Source organism: Drosophila simulans, chromosome 2R (assembly GCF_016746395.2).
Source record: "Drosophila simulans strain w501 chromosome 2R, Prin_Dsim_3.1, whole genome shotgun sequence".
Lineage (NCBI taxonomy): Eukaryota > Metazoa > Arthropoda > Insecta > Diptera > Drosophilidae > Drosophila > Drosophila simulans.
The window spans coordinates 13,260,558-13,276,472 of NC_052521.2; the positions used below are offsets into that span (position 1 = coordinate 13,260,558).

At 47.8% G+C, this 15,915-nt stretch overlaps 5 protein-coding genes across 8 annotated transcripts; 3 read left to right on the top strand and 2 right to left on the bottom strand.

Moving 5' to 3' along the window:
* The first annotated feature begins 20 nt into the window (after nt 1-20).
* On the top strand, nt 21-1,198 carry LOC6734692 (exosome complex exonuclease RRP42). Its single transcript, XM_016168176.3, has 4 exons — nt 21-177; nt 235-431; nt 483-648; nt 704-1,198. Exons 1-4 carry the CDS (start codon nt 121-123, stop codon nt 1,172-1,174), a joined length of 891 nt encoding a protein of 296 aa, XP_016027890.1. The 5' UTR covers nt 21-120; the 3' UTR covers nt 1,175-1,198.
* Nucleotides 1,187-2,263, bottom strand: LOC6734693 (ER membrane protein complex subunit 7 homolog). Its single transcript, XM_016181834.3, has 4 exons — nt 1,848-2,263; nt 1,640-1,786; nt 1,444-1,572; nt 1,187-1,382 (listed from the first exon to the last, which is right to left on the bottom strand). The coding sequence occupies exons 1-4, from the start codon at nt 2,181-2,183 to the stop codon at nt 1,257-1,259; spliced, it is 738 nt and encodes a 245-aa protein (XP_016027891.1). The 5' UTR covers nt 2,184-2,263; the 3' UTR covers nt 1,187-1,256.
* A 465-nt stretch (nt 2,264-2,728) lies between these two features.
* On the top strand, nt 2,729-9,534 carry LOC6734694 (putative ferric-chelate reductase 1 homolog). Of its 2 annotated transcripts, none has more exons than XM_016168178.2 (8): nt 2,729-2,881; nt 6,811-7,298; nt 7,366-7,700; nt 7,760-7,911; nt 7,973-8,594; nt 8,654-8,766; nt 8,966-9,121; nt 9,177-9,534. In XM_016168178.2, exons 2-8 carry the CDS (start codon nt 6,826-6,828, stop codon nt 9,294-9,296), a joined length of 1,971 nt encoding a protein of 656 aa, XP_016027893.1. In that variant the 5' UTR covers nt 2,729-2,881; nt 6,811-6,825; the 3' UTR covers nt 9,297-9,534. The 2 variants fall into 2 exon arrangements, with proteins under 2 accessions (XP_016027893.1, XP_016027892.1); XM_016168177.3 differs by having other exon boundaries at nt 8,993-9,121.
* LOC6734695 (FAS-associated factor 1) lies at nt 9,481-13,081 on the bottom strand. 2 transcript variants are annotated; one of them, XM_016181832.3, is made up of 13 exons: nt 12,788-13,081; nt 12,569-12,637; nt 12,243-12,477; nt 12,041-12,169; nt 11,783-11,972; nt 11,527-11,728; nt 11,254-11,461; nt 11,050-11,195; nt 10,838-10,992; nt 10,634-10,779; nt 10,298-10,572; nt 10,114-10,233; nt 9,481-10,057 (listed from the first exon to the last, which is right to left on the bottom strand). In XM_016181832.3, exons 1-13 carry the CDS (start codon nt 12,824-12,826, stop codon nt 9,899-9,901), a joined length of 2,073 nt encoding a protein of 690 aa, XP_016027894.1. In that variant the 5' UTR covers nt 12,827-13,081; the 3' UTR covers nt 9,481-9,898. The 2 variants fall into 2 exon arrangements, with proteins under 2 accessions (XP_016027894.1, XP_002081702.1); XM_002081666.4 differs by having other exon boundaries at nt 12,041-12,184.
* Nucleotides 13,082-13,457: 376 nt separating this feature from the next.
* On the top strand, nt 13,458-14,981 carry LOC6734696. Of its 2 annotated transcripts, none has more exons than XM_016168179.3 (6): nt 13,458-13,700; nt 13,775-13,900; nt 13,957-14,103; nt 14,192-14,309; nt 14,373-14,542; nt 14,604-14,981. In XM_016168179.3, exons 1-6 carry the CDS (start codon nt 13,502-13,504, stop codon nt 14,867-14,869), a joined length of 1,026 nt encoding a protein of 341 aa, XP_016027896.1. In that variant the 5' UTR covers nt 13,458-13,501; the 3' UTR covers nt 14,870-14,981. The 2 variants fall into 2 exon arrangements, with proteins under 2 accessions (XP_016027896.1, XP_002081703.1); XM_002081667.4 differs by having other exon boundaries at nt 13,464-13,700; nt 14,685-14,981.
* The last annotated feature ends 934 nt before the right edge of the window (nt 14,982-15,915 follow it).

Consider the following 15,915-nt stretch of genomic DNA (forward strand, 5'->3'; position numbering starts at 1 on the left):
AAATCGAAATGCCGACAGCCCTGGTTCTCCCTGATATGCGGTATATCGATAGTATCGATGTGGGTTCATTGCACATGTTGAATTTGTTTTGAATATTTGTTTTCTTAAATTAAGTCTAAAATGGCATACGTTGCACTGAGCGAAGCTGAAAAAACATATATTCTACACGGCGTGGAGGTGTGTTAAAAGGATATGCAGGAAATATAGACTGTTCCTTAATTGATGCGTTTTCAGGATGACTTTCGTTGCGATGGACGTTCTCGACGGGATTACCGGCCCATGGACCTGGAAACCGGACTGGTTAGCAATGCCAGTGGATCCGCCCGCCTTCGGCTGGCGAACACAGACATACTGGTGGGCGTGAAAACCGAGATTGATGTACCCAACCCGCTGACGCCCGAGTTTGGTAAACTGGAGTTCTTTGTGGATTGGTAATGATGCAACTGAAGTTCCAAGAATATGCCATAACATATACATTTCAGCTCTGCTAATGCCACCCCGGAGTTTGAGGGACGCGGCGGTTCGGATCTGGCCCAAGAACTTATTCTCTCCCTAAAGAACGCCTACGAATCGCCATTGGCCTTCAACTACCGCACGTTGTGCCTCATTCCGGGTCAACAGTGCTGGAAGCTGTACATAGACATCTTGGTTAGACTCTAGTAATACCTAAGTATTCACAAAATGCTAATGCATGTGCTTGCAGATTCTGGAGTGTGGCGGCAATCTGCACGACGCAGTGTCGCTGGCCGCCAAAGCGGCTCTGTTCAATACAAAGTTGCCCCGGGTGACGGCCACCATGTTGGATGCCGGCATCACAGACCTCATCATATCGGACAATCCGTATGACTGCACACGCATCGGCATTGAGACGGTTCCGCTGTTGGTCACAGTTTGCAAGATCGGTGACTATGTCCTAGTGGATCCTTCGGCGGAGGAGGAGGTCTGCAGCACAGTGAGCATGGTTGTGTCAGTTTCCATGCGGAATGGACAGGCATTCCTTTCGGGTACACACTTGACCGGCGGCGGGGCCATGCACCGGGACACCATGCGCAACTGCCTGGAGCTGGGTCTGGCCATTGGTGAGCAACTGGACCGGCTGCTCACTAAAATGCTAAATCTGGAGCAGGAGCGCGTCGGACTCAAGCGGCCGCAAATAGTAGGATTTCTTAAATAAAGCGGCAAAGTCTTATAATGAAAATTTACTATTTAATCGCTCCAATTAGGCTTAATACTAAAAGCTATCTGGTGGCCAACTACTACTGGTCCTTGCGCTTCTTCGCCTGCCTGACGGCCGGAGCAGGCTTCTTCTCCTTGGGCTCGGGCTGCTTGCCCGTTAGCAGCGAAGTCAGCATTTCGCTGATCTCGGGCATATCGTTGCCCATCTGTGGAGCAGAGCATGCTTTATATAATACCAAAGTACTATACATGATCCTCACGGCTTACCTTGGGGAACTGGAGATTATCGATCTCCTTCTTTGTCTCGGGATCGTTGATCATCTTGGGCAGCACCAGCATAAGGAGCAGAGGCAGCACCATCATCAGGACCATGGGGCTGAACAGGAAGTCGGTGATCTGAATAGGTCAAGAGCAAAAGTTAGTTTTGTGATTCTTCCGTTTTGGACTAGATAATAAGTTGTACCTTCCACTGCTCTCTGGTCTGGAAGTATTTAAAGGGCATCAGTGGCTTTACGCGCAGTGGATATGCCACCTGCATAATTTGGGCGGGCTGCACAAAGTTCACTTTGCGGGCGCGGAACTTTCCCTTGGGATTGATCTCAACGCGCACCTGAAATAGAAGAAATGTTTAGTGTTTCTGGCATCATCTTGAATGGATTTCCCTAACTAACCGGCTCATAGAACACATCCGGGTGGTGGACATCCAGGATATAGCTGCCGGATGGCACTCCGCTGATCATGAACTGCCCATCCTCGCGGACGAATCCCTTAAATTCGCCGTCGTTGATGGACAGCGTGATCTCCGTGTGCCACTTCGGCGCATTCTTGTTCACCGGAGCACTTCGCCCGCCGCCTTGAGTGGGTGGAAAAATGGAATCTGGCGGTGAGACGCGTCCTTCGATGGTGTACAGGCCAGACACCTCGTCCACCAGTTCGTCCTGGCCAATGATAACCTCACAGCTGACAATGGCCAGAAGGGCCGTAAAACCAAATAACTTTAAGCACATTATTCGGGTCAAAGTAAATTTTTTCTCCAATTTTCCAATTGTCAGCCGATTATGTGACCGTTTGTGAGGTTGTGTAAAATCCAATAACAGGGCTGGCAACAATTTTCCGCAAATGTTACGGCAACGCGGGAAATTTAAATGTGTGTAAGCAATGAAAGAAACATGTCTTACATAAATTTGCTGAAATTCTTACAGAATATGTTTGAACAAACCTTTGATATTGTATTATATTGCATTTAATATTTCATTGAAATGCTTGGTCCGAAATGCGCAGATCAAAATTGCTTATGTACCTTAGCAATGTACCTTTTTTTTTTATATAAAGCTTAAAAGCGCAGACCCTTAGATGTTGCAATGCCTAAGATTTCACAATGGATGTTAGCTTTAAAGAATAAACCTCCCACCTCCCGCCTTCTTTAAATGTTGTTATCAAAATGATTTTGAAAACCAGTTTCGCTGACTTAAAACCAAAAAGCTCAGTAGTTGGCGGTATCGGCGGTTTGGCTTACTATCGATACACGTCTGAAAACCCACTTCAAATGCTTCGCAGCACTTTTCGAGCGCTCTCCGCGGACTTTTCAGTCGTTGGCGGCATTTCGTTGCGTTCGGTTTGCCATATCCACTCTGTTGATTGGACAAGAAGTTCGGAGCTAACGCAGCTCGGAGTGTTTTTCGAATATTGTTGACGGCGATTTTAGGTTAGTGCGTGCTTTGACAAACGGGTTTTGAGTTATTCGCGATGAATGGCGACGGCGTTCGCGTTCGCGTTCTACTGGGCGTGCAGGTGTGCCCATGGCCAATAAGTGCCACATGCCGCGCTTGCAACATGCAGCGTGCAACAGGCCACACATCAAGTTCAGCCTGAGGCGCAATCTCAACTTTGTTGTGGTTTTTGGGCAATGTCAATGGGATGAACGTTGGATCAAATCCGAGACCGATCCCCTAATTAGCACATAAAAATTCCAAAGTTACTGCTGTGTTTTTGTATCCAATCCACTTGAACTGTGTCGCATGTACAGTGAAACCGGTTTCAGAAATGTTAATGATGCTGAGATCACACAAACCCCTACCTCCGCCGCCCCCCCTCCCTCCACTCATTCAATTCAACGCTTGCATAGATTTATCTTTCTTTTTCGCACACAACATTTCAATGGCAAGACGCAATGCAAGTCTTCTAGTTACGATCACAATGGCTAATAATAATAAATTAATTAGGCACTCGAAAATAGAAGAAAAGGCTAGTGAGTGATGTCAAGCGTCGCGGCTGCGCAAAGTTGATGGTGATGTAAACAAGTCGCAACTATGTTAACCAACTTTTTCGGGTTTATCTCGGGACGTGCCCTGGTCCCTTTATAGTAATTGGCACACTCGCGGCCACGAGCTCAGTGGCTTGCGCAATTCGATGGCTGATTAATCAGCGGCAACTGTCACTTTCCACAAATGCACTTCCATGCATAAGTGTCGCTCAACTAATGACGACAGACTACAGTTGTAGTACTACTTGCTACAGTTTTTGTTTTTGGCCCCACTTGGCGAGGCGATTTTCTCGATCTGTGCGCGATGTGATGTCATCTAATGGGCATTTGATGTGAATACATCGAATCAATATTCGAGTCGTTAAGGCCTTTTTCTCGGCCCCGCGACTGTGGCACAGTTTACGCATTCTACTTAGAGTTTACAGTGAACACCTGTTTGGATCTCAATCAATTAATTTGCACTTAGTTAGAAAGGAAGTTACTTTGAGGGATTTCTAATGGATGATGGGTGGTTATGCTATAGCTGGTACATTTCATTACTATTCCTAACCATTAGTAGTTAAAATCGATCTATAGTCGTACGACCTGTTGTCTATCGTCTGGTTAAACATTAATTTAGGCCCCCGTCTTTGACACATGCCACTCAAGTTCCAAGTGCAAATGTTGATCAATCCTATTCGGTATGCACAGAACCAGCCAGAAAATTCAGTATCCATGCCTCCTTTCCGAAAAGCCAACCGAATAAGTGGAAGGGTCTAGTACTCGGTTGCCTGGAAATGCGCACCACAGGCCCAGGTAGTTAACCCAGTTTACACATGTTCTGGCACGCGATGTCCGGCCAAGATTGTTGCGGTGCAAGGAAATTGGGCGACCACCTTGACCAGAACCCTTCCCCCTGGTCACTCCGCCACCCCCTTTGAACTCTTTGGATGGGGTCAAAAGCCAATAGTTGGCGTGTGCTACACAAACTACCAATCCAACATGTCTAATGGATGATACGACGAACAAATAAGTAGATATAGACCTACTTCTCCGCCTGATTGGGCCATAATCTAACGGACTAGCCAAAGTCAAGTGCAATCTTATCGACTTACAGGCATATGCCAATTATGATCGCTTTACGCAACTTTAGAAGTGGGTGATTCAGCACAACCGATCTTAAGTGACATCGAGTCCAAGAAGGTGGGTTTTACCAAGTCGTTTACCTTTCCGATGGCGGCGATCTACATACCATTCGCATTGATCGAAGCAATTAGAGTTGGTGTGTCAAAAACGTATAAGTGGATATGTTTCGTGCAGTGTCTACACACCGATAGCATTCAAATTGCGATTATTTTGTGTACGAGTTTCAAAACTGGCTTTTTAGCAAGGGCAAGACAAGCTTATGTATATGTATATGTATATACTATATACTATATGTGATATATGCCCCTTACAATGGAGTTACAATGGAGGTAAGGGGGCCCACATAATGGCTCATTGTTGCTGTCGGAAAAGTCGCTAATCAGTTTTGTCCCACGTTCACAGAAAACAAAAGCCGAGTTCCAGTTGAATTTGGTTGTTGGGTCGTGGTTATAGGGCTATACTCGCATGGGTAGGCCAATGGCTATATGGCGCGAAACGCTTATTAATGTGCCAAGAATTTAATGGAAAGCATTTATCGTTACTTTTGTGCCACGGCGGCAGGTGAAATTTCTTTCGGTTTTCACTTCGCCTTCTACAGACGTTGCGTACTGCCAGATACATATGTATATATGTATCTACCCAACGATGTAGATATGTGCAGCGATACCTTCGCGAAGGTCTGGGTGAATGTTTTGTTTTTTTTTTAGATAAATCACTCACAAATGTATTGATATTTGACTTTCAAGGTCTAACCAAATGCGAACACCCATTGTGCGGTTCTTGAAAGACTTCGAAGTGGTCAGAGGTTCAGCCAAAACCAGCTGCCAAAATTTGATGTAAACAATGACTGTATCGAGCTAAAGCCGCGCTTTAATTAACATTTAGCTGGCACCTCAAAGAAAGGCAAATGTATAAAAACAAGTAAGCCAGCATTTGTGAGATACATGCGCTATAAAACCCGCCAAGGTCAATCGTAAACGCTTTCAAATTCAAGTTCAATTCGAATTCTTGACACGAAGCGGGATAAAAATATAGAGGACTTACAGATACAGATACAGATACAAACCACCATGCTGCTGTCGATGAATCACTGTTGTCTGTATTCCCACCGCCGCACATGGGAAAGTCCCAGGCCCATAACATATTCTACCCACTCACTTCCTCATTGATCTTGATCTTGGTTTTAACGAAAGCAAAAGTCATCTGGTGACTCGCGGGGGAACTGACCTCGTTAATGTTTTCTTAACCCTGCGAGTGTGTGAATAAAAGTGGCACCCGTAACCCGTAAATCCCAGCTAGTGTGCCGATTTGCTTAAGTACAATAAACGTTGATTTATAGCCCAGCTGGCGAGTAATTAGCTCGACCCATAGGCGTATTCGTAATATATATTTGCAGTCAGGTGGAATATTACGCATACGCAGCGATGCCTGACGACCAGCGATATTCCCCAAGTGATAAGCGCCGAGTGGCCGGGCAATCTGAAAGCTAAACGGTGTTAAGCGATACGTCCGCGGCAAATATGTTATATCCATATCGGGGTAACACAATCTCGACCACAATCGGTCGCATTCGTAATTAAATGGCAGCATTTTGTTTTGGAGTCTGGGCATTATGAATAGTAACTAATTAGTTAATATTACTTACAGCAAATTAAGAACTTAAAACAATGAGAAGCTTAGATATGTTTTGGTTGGTTAACTTTAACTTTTAGGCTTTTGGTTAAGTGTATTTTATACTATAATCCTAAATACAAAAGAAATTACACAAAGATACATATGTATATATTATAACTTCTTGCACAAAAACATTTAACCACAAATTTTCGGAGAGCTACCTATAGAGTATGTAACATTTATATCATCATGGAACCAACGTTGGGGCTTGAAGTGCCATCCACTCAGTAGCTGTAGATACTTCGATCGTTATCAAATATGTAGATGCACAGATAGATTCGCAATTCACTTGTTTGCGGGTTCGCTGAAAACGTGCCCCCGATAAGCGGGAAAGCAATTATTTATGCCATGGTAATTAAACAGACGACAGAAGATGGAAATGACGAATGTTTGACGAGGGTTTCAGATAGCTACGTACATATACAGATACATATATGTATGCATATGGTTTCTCTGTGGGGTCAGGAGGAAGCAAAGGGGAACGGAAGTCGGGACACGGTTCGCTACTGATCACTCAATTACCATTCGATAGCGAAAAGCAAAACTCTAAGCGGCATTGTCTACCACGACAGGTGCTCCCTCCATAGATGATGCAGCCGCTGACGATGCGGAGTTGGCTGGCGACGCTGGTGACGGCGCTGCTGGCGGTGGCCATCTGGCCGGATCCGGGCCAGAGTTTGCCGCAAGGTGCTCCGGAAACCGTGTGCGACACCATGCTGCCGTTCCACTCCGGCGGCAGTGTGCTGCCCCAGAACAGTGTGTCGCCCTTCAGCGTGGAGACCTCCTCCTCGACACTTGGCCAGGGTCAGACGCTTCGCGTGGATCTGACGGGTGTGCCGGCGGGCCTGAGCTTCGGTGGCTACATGATCCAGGCGCGCAATCGGAATCCACCGCATCAGATCATCGGACAATTTGGACCCGCCCGCGATGGCACCATTAAGCTAATGAACTGCGAGAACTCCGTGAATAATTCAGCCACGCATAGCAATGCCGGGAACAAGCAGCAGGTTATCCTGGAGTGGCAATCGCCAGTGGACTTCCTCGGCGAGGTGGTCTTCAAGTGAGTAGCGGGGGAATTAATTGCCAGGGATCAATAACTCTATCTTTTATTTGTATACCCATCACAGTGCCACCATTGCCCAGAGCTACAATGAATTCTGGGTGGGCGTGCCCTCTCAGCCCGTTCAGATAGTCCGTCGCGATCTGTCCGCTGCTCCACCACTGCCCACACTGAGTCCATCTGCCCCTGCGGGCACCACCCGTGCTCCCTATGTGCCGCCCAGCTATGTGGCGCCAAACAACGTGGTTGCCGTTTCCACGGATCCCATCTACAATGGCTGTGGACAGAGCAAGAACTGCTTTGGATTCCCCGACGGTTGTGTGGCGACGAAGAGCTGTACATCCATCACTGTGGTCACGGTGCGGGGAGATGTCTTCGAGTTTGAGATTCAGTCCGGCAAAGGTGAGTCATTCGTGTATCTTTTTCACCAAATTGGTCTACATCTTCATCGCCGTTTCTAGGAACCAATGCTGCTTACGTGGCAGTTGGTCTTTCCGATGACGCCAAGATGGGTGACGACTTGACCACAGAGTGTGTACCAGAGAATGGCCGGGTTAACCTGTATTCCTCCTTGACTTCGGCCTCTCCTTACTCGGCAGTGAGATCCAATGTGGTAGGATTGACTCACATATCGAATGCAGAATTTACCTCTTAATGGATACGTATCTTTCTAGAACCAGAACTCCGCCCGCCTGCTGGACGCCTCCATTGTGGACGGAGTGATCTACTGCCGTGTGCAAAGGGATGCAGTGACCAATGTCCAGGGACGCACCTTTGATCTTCGCAATGGCAAGTACCATCTGCTGGTGGCATCCGGCAGCAGCCTTAAGGAGAACAGCGTGGGCTACCACGACATTGGACGACTGCCCTCGGCACAACCGATCAATCTGGCGGAGGTGCAAGACTTGAGCGGATCTAGCAAGCTGCTCATCCAGCTCCATGGTGCCTTCATGATTGCCGCATGGATTGGAACCACCTCGCTGGGCATCATCTTTGCGCGCTACTTCAAGCAGACGTGGGTTGGCAGCCAGAGCTGCGGCAAGGATCAATGGTTCGCCTGGCATCGCCTTCTCATGGTCACCACCTGGTCGCTCACCGTGGCCGCTTACGTGCTCATCTGGGTGGAGCTGAAGCGGGCTGTGTGGCATGCCCATTCGATAATCGGTTTGATCACGGTGATATTGTGCTTCATTCAACCCATTGGAGCTTTGTTCCGACCGGGACCCAATGACAAGAAGCGGCCATACTTCAATTGGGGTCATTGGCTGGGCGGTAACCTGGCCCATATTTTGGGAAGTGAGTGCAGCAGTCGGAGATCATCCAAATATATGACTTATTCCCGAATCTTCTTGCAGTTGTTACCATCTTCTTTTCTGTAAAACTACCAAAGGCCGAGCTGCCCGAGTGGATGGACTGGATCCTGGTCAGCTTCGTGGTGGTGCATGTGCTCGTCCACCTGATATTCTCCGTAAGTAATCCGTACTGCAGTGGTTGGGTGTTTCTCCCCTCTCATGTGACCCCGAAGTGTACAAAGATTAGACCCAGCATCGCCTGCCTGCCTGTACAGTGGTTCTAGTTGTGTCCCTAAACGTTCATTCATTCCATACTAATTCATCTGTCACCCATCATCCGCTCGAGAACTGGTGGCTACGTCCCTTAATGTGTAGATCGGCTTGTGTTTGAATCATTGGCAGATTGGCGGCATGGCCTCGGAGCGTCATCTCAGCCAGCGGGCGAACACCTTCCAAATGGGCGACATGTCCCATCATCAGCAGCACGCCATGCGGAATGGCATGAGCATGGAGCGAAAGATGGATGCGCCGGTAAGTAGTGATCTATATTGTCCATATTCTTCATCCTGTCACTTCCCAATTTCAGTATGCGGGCATGCGCAAGGGATTGCTTGGAGTTTACGGCGTGGTGCTGTTTCTCTTCGTGGTGGTGCTGATCCTGCTGGTGGTGCTGGCGCCCATCGAACAATTCCTGGGAAAGTCCTAGGCCCCCTAATTCGGATGTCCTGTAACCTGTCCCCTTCCAATACTCGTGTCAGTTTTGTGTGCTCATTGTTTAACCCCTTCCGCCCACGGCTCTGCCCTGCCCACCACCCAAATCCCCATCCGTTTCCCATTCAGCTTTGTGTTGTTAAGTGTAATTAGGCGCATGTGTAACCTGGGGCGGAGCGTTCAGTACATGTTATATAATTTATTATTAATAAAATAAAACAAGCCAACATAAATGCAGTACTTTCTTTCTCTTCTTTGCTGCTTTGCTCAATTTCTATCTGCTGCACTACATGCATATATGTTTTGCCGGTAGTATCTGGTGCTGGTGAGTGCTGATCGATCGGATTGCGTTGGATTATCCTATGTTTAGTATGGATTTGTATAAAACCTTGACTCTTAATTGCAGCTAGAAATGATCATTATCTTTAGATATAGGGATATATGTATGTATGTGGTGTGTATGCTTTCGTAAACTTGTTGCTTCTTGCTCCGCTTAATTAAAGTACGTAAATTATAGGTAGATCTACAATTTTCAGATATTAATGCAAAAACTAAATCCAATCGAACGAAACGGCCTTAAAGTTACTACGAGCGGAATCATCGCTCCTCCAGGATGACCGTTTCCTGCGGATACAGCTTGAGCGACTCCAATGTTTGGCTACTCTCGATGGCCGTGAGATCCCGCCGCGGCCAGCTGCTGATTAGTTTGTACTCCTCGATGAGGAAACCATTGGCCGTCACAAAGTTGAGCAGATCCTGGTCAAACAGAGAACGGTGAACAGGCAATTCAAGTGTGGCTTGGTAGCACCTACCTGTAGGTTGTTGTTGGTGAAGAAGCGCCGCTCCAGGAAATCACCAGTGGGCTTACGCACTCGGATCTTTGAAGTCCCCGTTTCCTGTTCGGACGGCTCCTGAGGTAGGGATTGTTGAGCCTGGGCGAAATACGTTTTTATAAGCGGTTTGTCGCAAAGAAAGAAAAAAACAGAATGATCTTACAACTAATCTAATGGACTCGCGTCTAGCATCTTCTTCGGCCCGCTCGGACTCCATTCGTTTTCGCTCGGCCAATTGGGCAGCCTCCTTCTGCCGCTTTGCCGCATCCTTAGCCATATCGGCTTGCAAAGTTTCCTGATAGGCCATGTCCTGCTCTGCCTTCACCTGATCACGGGCAGCGCGTTCGTCCTCTTGCCGTATTTCCACCTGCAGCTGCTCTTCAAACATTTCGCAGGTTTCAATGAGCCTCGAAAGCAAGTCATCCAGACCAATGTTACCTGTAAAGTATGGAATTGTTATACGTAAGCAATATGTTTTAAAAGATTTCAGTGGGCATACCATGAATCACAGATAAAACTTCGCAATTGCTGCCCAGCTGGCGGCTTTTTCCCACCAACATAATGGCTGGCAGCTTGTCCAATTTAATGTTTCTGGCCGTCAGAGAGGCGTTGCTGCTAACACAGGCCGTCAACGAGGAGAGAAACCTGCAGCACACATAACTTGTCAATAAAGTAAGCTAGAAATACACCAATAACGGCTCACATGTCCTTGTTGCTCTCGTAGGTCATATCCCAGCCATATAAAACGAACTTCTCTTTGAAAGTTTGGATAATGCTCTCATGTTTCATCAGTTGATCACAGAAAACGTTGATGAGAATGCTCTTGCCGTGATGCAAGTAAATGGCCAACAGCTTGCGCTAAAATCACATGTCAGTTGGTAATATAATTTATAAGAGGAATTTGCCAAAATTTACCTCCTTGGCGGATCGAAGGCAGGCCAGCTGCTTGGCGTTTTCAAGGCTGCCCACAAAAAATTCGGGACAGGGCTCGCCATAACGCGCCTTGTAGTTCTCGACAAACTGCGTGGAGCCACTTATCTCATCATCCGTGTCGTTTGGTACTGGAAAAGTAAATAACTTTACCTATTGCATTAGATAGAAGGTATTTATAATGCTCACTTAAGTGTCTGTTGGGGGGCTGAGCGGGTGGCGAGTCAGTGAATATGTACTCGGCGTTGTTGAAGTCTGTGGCATCCTCGAACTCATCTGTAGAGCTTTCACTGTCCACGGTCACCACATCGAAAGCGTTGTGCTGGTTGGAATTTGTTGGCGCTACACGCTCCGTGCTGCGAACAGCGAATCTATGCGACAGCCCAATGCCAGATTGCTAAGGGGTTTGCAGCAACAGATAGGATTAAGCTAGCATCAAACATATAAGTAATGTCGACGTACCGCCAGAGTGGTGTCATTGTCACAACCGTTGGGCCAGCCGGTCCACTCCTGGTGGCGCACTGGTATGCTTTTGATGTCGAACACGTTCATCTTTACCTCTTGCACTGTCATACGTCCTGGCAGGCTCAGAGTGAGTGGCGGGTCCGATTCGAACTGTATGAAAATGGTGAAGTCCTTGTCCACGCGCTGCGCCACTTCATCCCTATACAAGATTTGTGAGTACAATGTTTTGAGGAGTATTTTCGAGCGGACTCACTGTTCGGTGTCCATGAAACCGTCCTCGGTGAGGTCCACCAGGATCAGTTCGTTCTCCGGGGAGAGATCTAGGTTGCATAAACGCGTGCCCAGCTGCTGTGCATCGCTGGCTTTAGAGGGTGGCCAGCCGCGAATGGCTTGCCTGCACACAGGCACACTTGTCTCGGCAAAGATTTTGCGTTTAAGTTGTTCTAATAGAGAAATGTATTGGTTAGTTGACTCAGGTGGCGCGAGATCAAGATCCTGTAGAAATCCTTACCAACTGTGGCCTCCGATGGTAAACGGATCTGGTAGAGCTGCTGGTTAAAGTGGATGTTGAAGGTGATCACGTTCTGGTTGTTGTTTTGGCTGGACGCGGGGTCCAGGTTGATACTGGACGTCAGCTGGGCTAGCAATTGTGACGCTATAGTAGATACGTTTCAAGTCAAGGGACAAAAGCGGCGCTATCATGTTCAACTCACTTGGAAATCTTTGCTGGATGTGCGGCTGATTTAGGTTTAAGTTTTGGTTCTGGTTTTGCAGGGCGGCCGCAAAGAAAGCGGACGCGTTCGAGGTCCCGGGCATCTCATCATAACCAGGCGGACGGAAGCCGTTCGTGCTCTCTACGGGATTCCTGACCGGTTGCTCTGGCAATAGGATAGGATGGGGACTGGTCAGCGGCGCATCCTCGTGCGGGATCACCCGACTCAGAGCCTCCTACAAAGAGACAACGTAGTGTTATGACAAGGCATTTGCGGAGTTGGGGGATTCAAAACAGAGCAACTGAACAAAGAATCTGCACACTCACCACCAGGTTCCAGTCAGCGGCCTCCAAGTGTGAAAAGGCTTCGCCCACATCGTCGATGCCCGTAATGCTCTGCGGATGAGCATAAAGACCATTTAGTACCATATAGTTCGATATTGGAGCTATCTGCCAAAGTCACCCATACACCAAAAACGCACACGCATCGCAATGTGCGCAGCGAAATTGAGGGTGATTTCGGGGGAGATCTATGAAGAGCATTACCTGAAAACTGGTCAAGGTCTCTTGCTTGTTCTCCGACATTGGAAACGCTTGTGGTTCGCTTTGTTTGGCCGATAAACTCTTCTTTAAACTCTACTGATTTTCACTACAAAAAATTACACAAAGAAAAAAGTGGCTAGTCAGTGTGGCCAGTTGAGAGTAAGCGATTTATGCGCAGCAGCGCTACTGCTGCTAACAGCACTTTGAATTAAATTTGTTCAAACCTTTTTTATATTCATCTACTTTTGTTTAATTTTTTCAACCTATGCTCATTGGAAATTGATTAATTTGGACGACAAATAAAACACTGACAATCGGATAGCATTTACTTTCTATACAATTGCAGCTGTTACATACATCTCTGTTAACTCGCTTGCAGTCATGTTAAATTCAAAATGAAAGGCGGGAAAACTTGCCACATCAGAACTCAAAGGATATGAGCTGCCCACGCAAAGAAAAGTCCTGAATTCCCACAAAAACTGAAAGCCAATCCTTCAATCTGCGAAATGTATTCAGCTGTAAATTGTGATTAATATGAGAAACTTTATACTCCGCACCCCCGGGGACGAATAAAAGAGCCTCCGCACAGCCGGCGAAACAAATGCGGCTCAATTAATCTTCATGAAGTGGCGAAATCAAAGACGCGGTCCGATGTGACTTGTAGATGGCCAGGATGGAGCTGTGGTGTAGACGACTCCGGGCTGGTAAGCCGACAACATGTTGCTCGTGGGCCTGAAATGCGCTCTTCTACTGGCCATTACCGGCTGTTTCCTGCTGCCAATCCATGGAGCAGGATCGGATACTGACCAGGTCCTGCCGCACCGCATCTACCGTCTACTGGACGGCCTCTCCGGAGGACGCCGCCTGAGTGCCAGCTCCACATTCGCCCTGCTGCTCTCGCAGTTCCTGATAAAACGTGAGCCCAATGAACCGTACACTCGCGATACGGATGACGGATGTGCGTATTTATTTATGCCCCGTCCATTGCAGAGAAACTGCGCTACGTGGCGCCCACGCGTTACGAGCGTCAGCTCTACTACCATCTGCTGCACAGGATGGAGCACATCAGGAGGGGATCGGGTCTGGTGTCCAGGGCGTATGGTGTCCAGGGGGAGAGTATGCTTGCTACAAAACTAAATAATCTATTATTGTTTATGCTAATTTCTGGTTAGTTCTCAGCATTGCCTTTCAGGCGAATGTGTTGCTGCTGCCTCCCTCGCTGAAACTGGGCGAACTGAATGCCAATGGGGAGTACGAGCAGCTGGCCGAGGTCTACCCGAAAGTGGTCAACGAGGGACAGCTGAACAGGACGCAGTCCGGTGAGTTTGGGGTCATATACATATTATATATAGTAAATATAGTATAGCAAATATAATAACAATACCTTTGATTTACCTGTGTATATAGATCTGTGCCTTCGGGACATTGTGGAACTGAAGCCACCTCACTGCAAACTGCTCTCCGGCGAATGTTTGGCACTCCTGGCTAGTGATGCACCAGCCTACGGATACCAGAGAACCCATCAGTAAGCGTATATATACATATCTACCGCTTAAGACATCTAAAGCTAGACGATAACTCCATCTAGGGTCCTGCTGCTCTACGTGTTGCAGCATCAGGCGTGTGCCCCCCACCTCAGCCCACCACAGGTGTACGAACTGCTGGCCAGGAGTCAGTGCGATGAGGTGGAACGCGAGCAGAACGCCATCCGGAGCCTGGGGCTGCCAGTCGCATATCGCGATCTGTATCTGGAGCAAGGTGAGCAGGGTTCAGTGGGCCGGTGATGGTGGTGATGGTGATGCTGCTATCGCTGTTGCAGCTACTGCTGTTCTATGGGCTATCCTTGCTGGGCTATCGCTGACATATATCTTTGCCTTGCCACATATCTCTGACATCGCAGCCACCATCTGCGGCCTGTTTGGCTACAATGAGTTTGTCAACTGGCGCAACGTAATGGAAATTGGCAGCTGGCTGGAGGGGGATTTGCCGAAGGATATGGATGTATTGGCTGATGACGGCGATAGTCAGCACATAAGCGATTTGGCCTTGGTCTTCTACACAAATGCACTGCTGCTGCTGCACTAATCTATCGAACATTCCCCCAACCCCAATGCCAAGCCCATCCATAATTTCTGCTTCTGCTTGATAAGTTAATAAAGTGGCGCTTATTGCTTTATGGTTGTGTCGATTTCAGCAAGTGGCGTGGTTAATACTTTTGTTATTGAACTGCATCGTGGTGAAGTGATGAGGGGAGGGGTGATGGTGGTGGTGGTGGAGCACTTCGCTTGGAACGGAAACAACATTTGTAATGTGACACATTACTTGCGCTTGGTTGCTCGCCTGATGGATATGCAGCAGGACGAGAGCTGCGACGACAACACTTTCCATTACAAAATGCTCACTCTGAAGTGGAATACTAATATTTGCCCTGACATACTCGAAAACATGGAAGCCGGAGCTGCGAAGCCCGGAGGCCATCGGAAGGAAAAGGGGTCGCCGCCTGGCTTTTGGGCTCTGGCTTCTGGGTTCAGGAGGTCCCCGGCTGGATATTAATGCCTCATTTGCTGAATGTTGTCGAGGGTGGCACTGCACAAGGAGGTGGGGGAATGCAGCCAACAAGGCTGCAACAAGCCTGCACTGAGCGAAAAATTAATACCTTTGGCAGAGGTTCTATATCCTTCCTACTCCCTAATCACAGACGTACTTTGTTCTTTACCTGTTGTTCCTTTCGAAGGTCTATACCTATGCTCACTGTATACTAGTTATATCTGAATCTTTTTATCGATTTAAGTTCCATTTTAAAGCAGGCATTTCTCCAGGTGCAGCCAGACACACAAACAACCATGTCATATGTCGTTCCCTTTGTCGGGGGTCATGAATAGCGATGGGTCATTAGTAACGTCGACTTGTCAATGCAGCAACAACGCCGACAACAGACTTGCCAAGTCTCGGTTACCATCGAGGGCTGAGGATGCGGGGTGTTGGACTCTGGCTGGGTCCTGGGCCCCGTTGGACATGCCTGCTTCTTCTCCAATGTGTTTTCCTATTTTTTATCATTCCTTTCGGCAGGGGCGAGCAGCGACATCAACCCTTCGTCAACCCTTGCAACCTGATCAGCTGACTTACTGGCC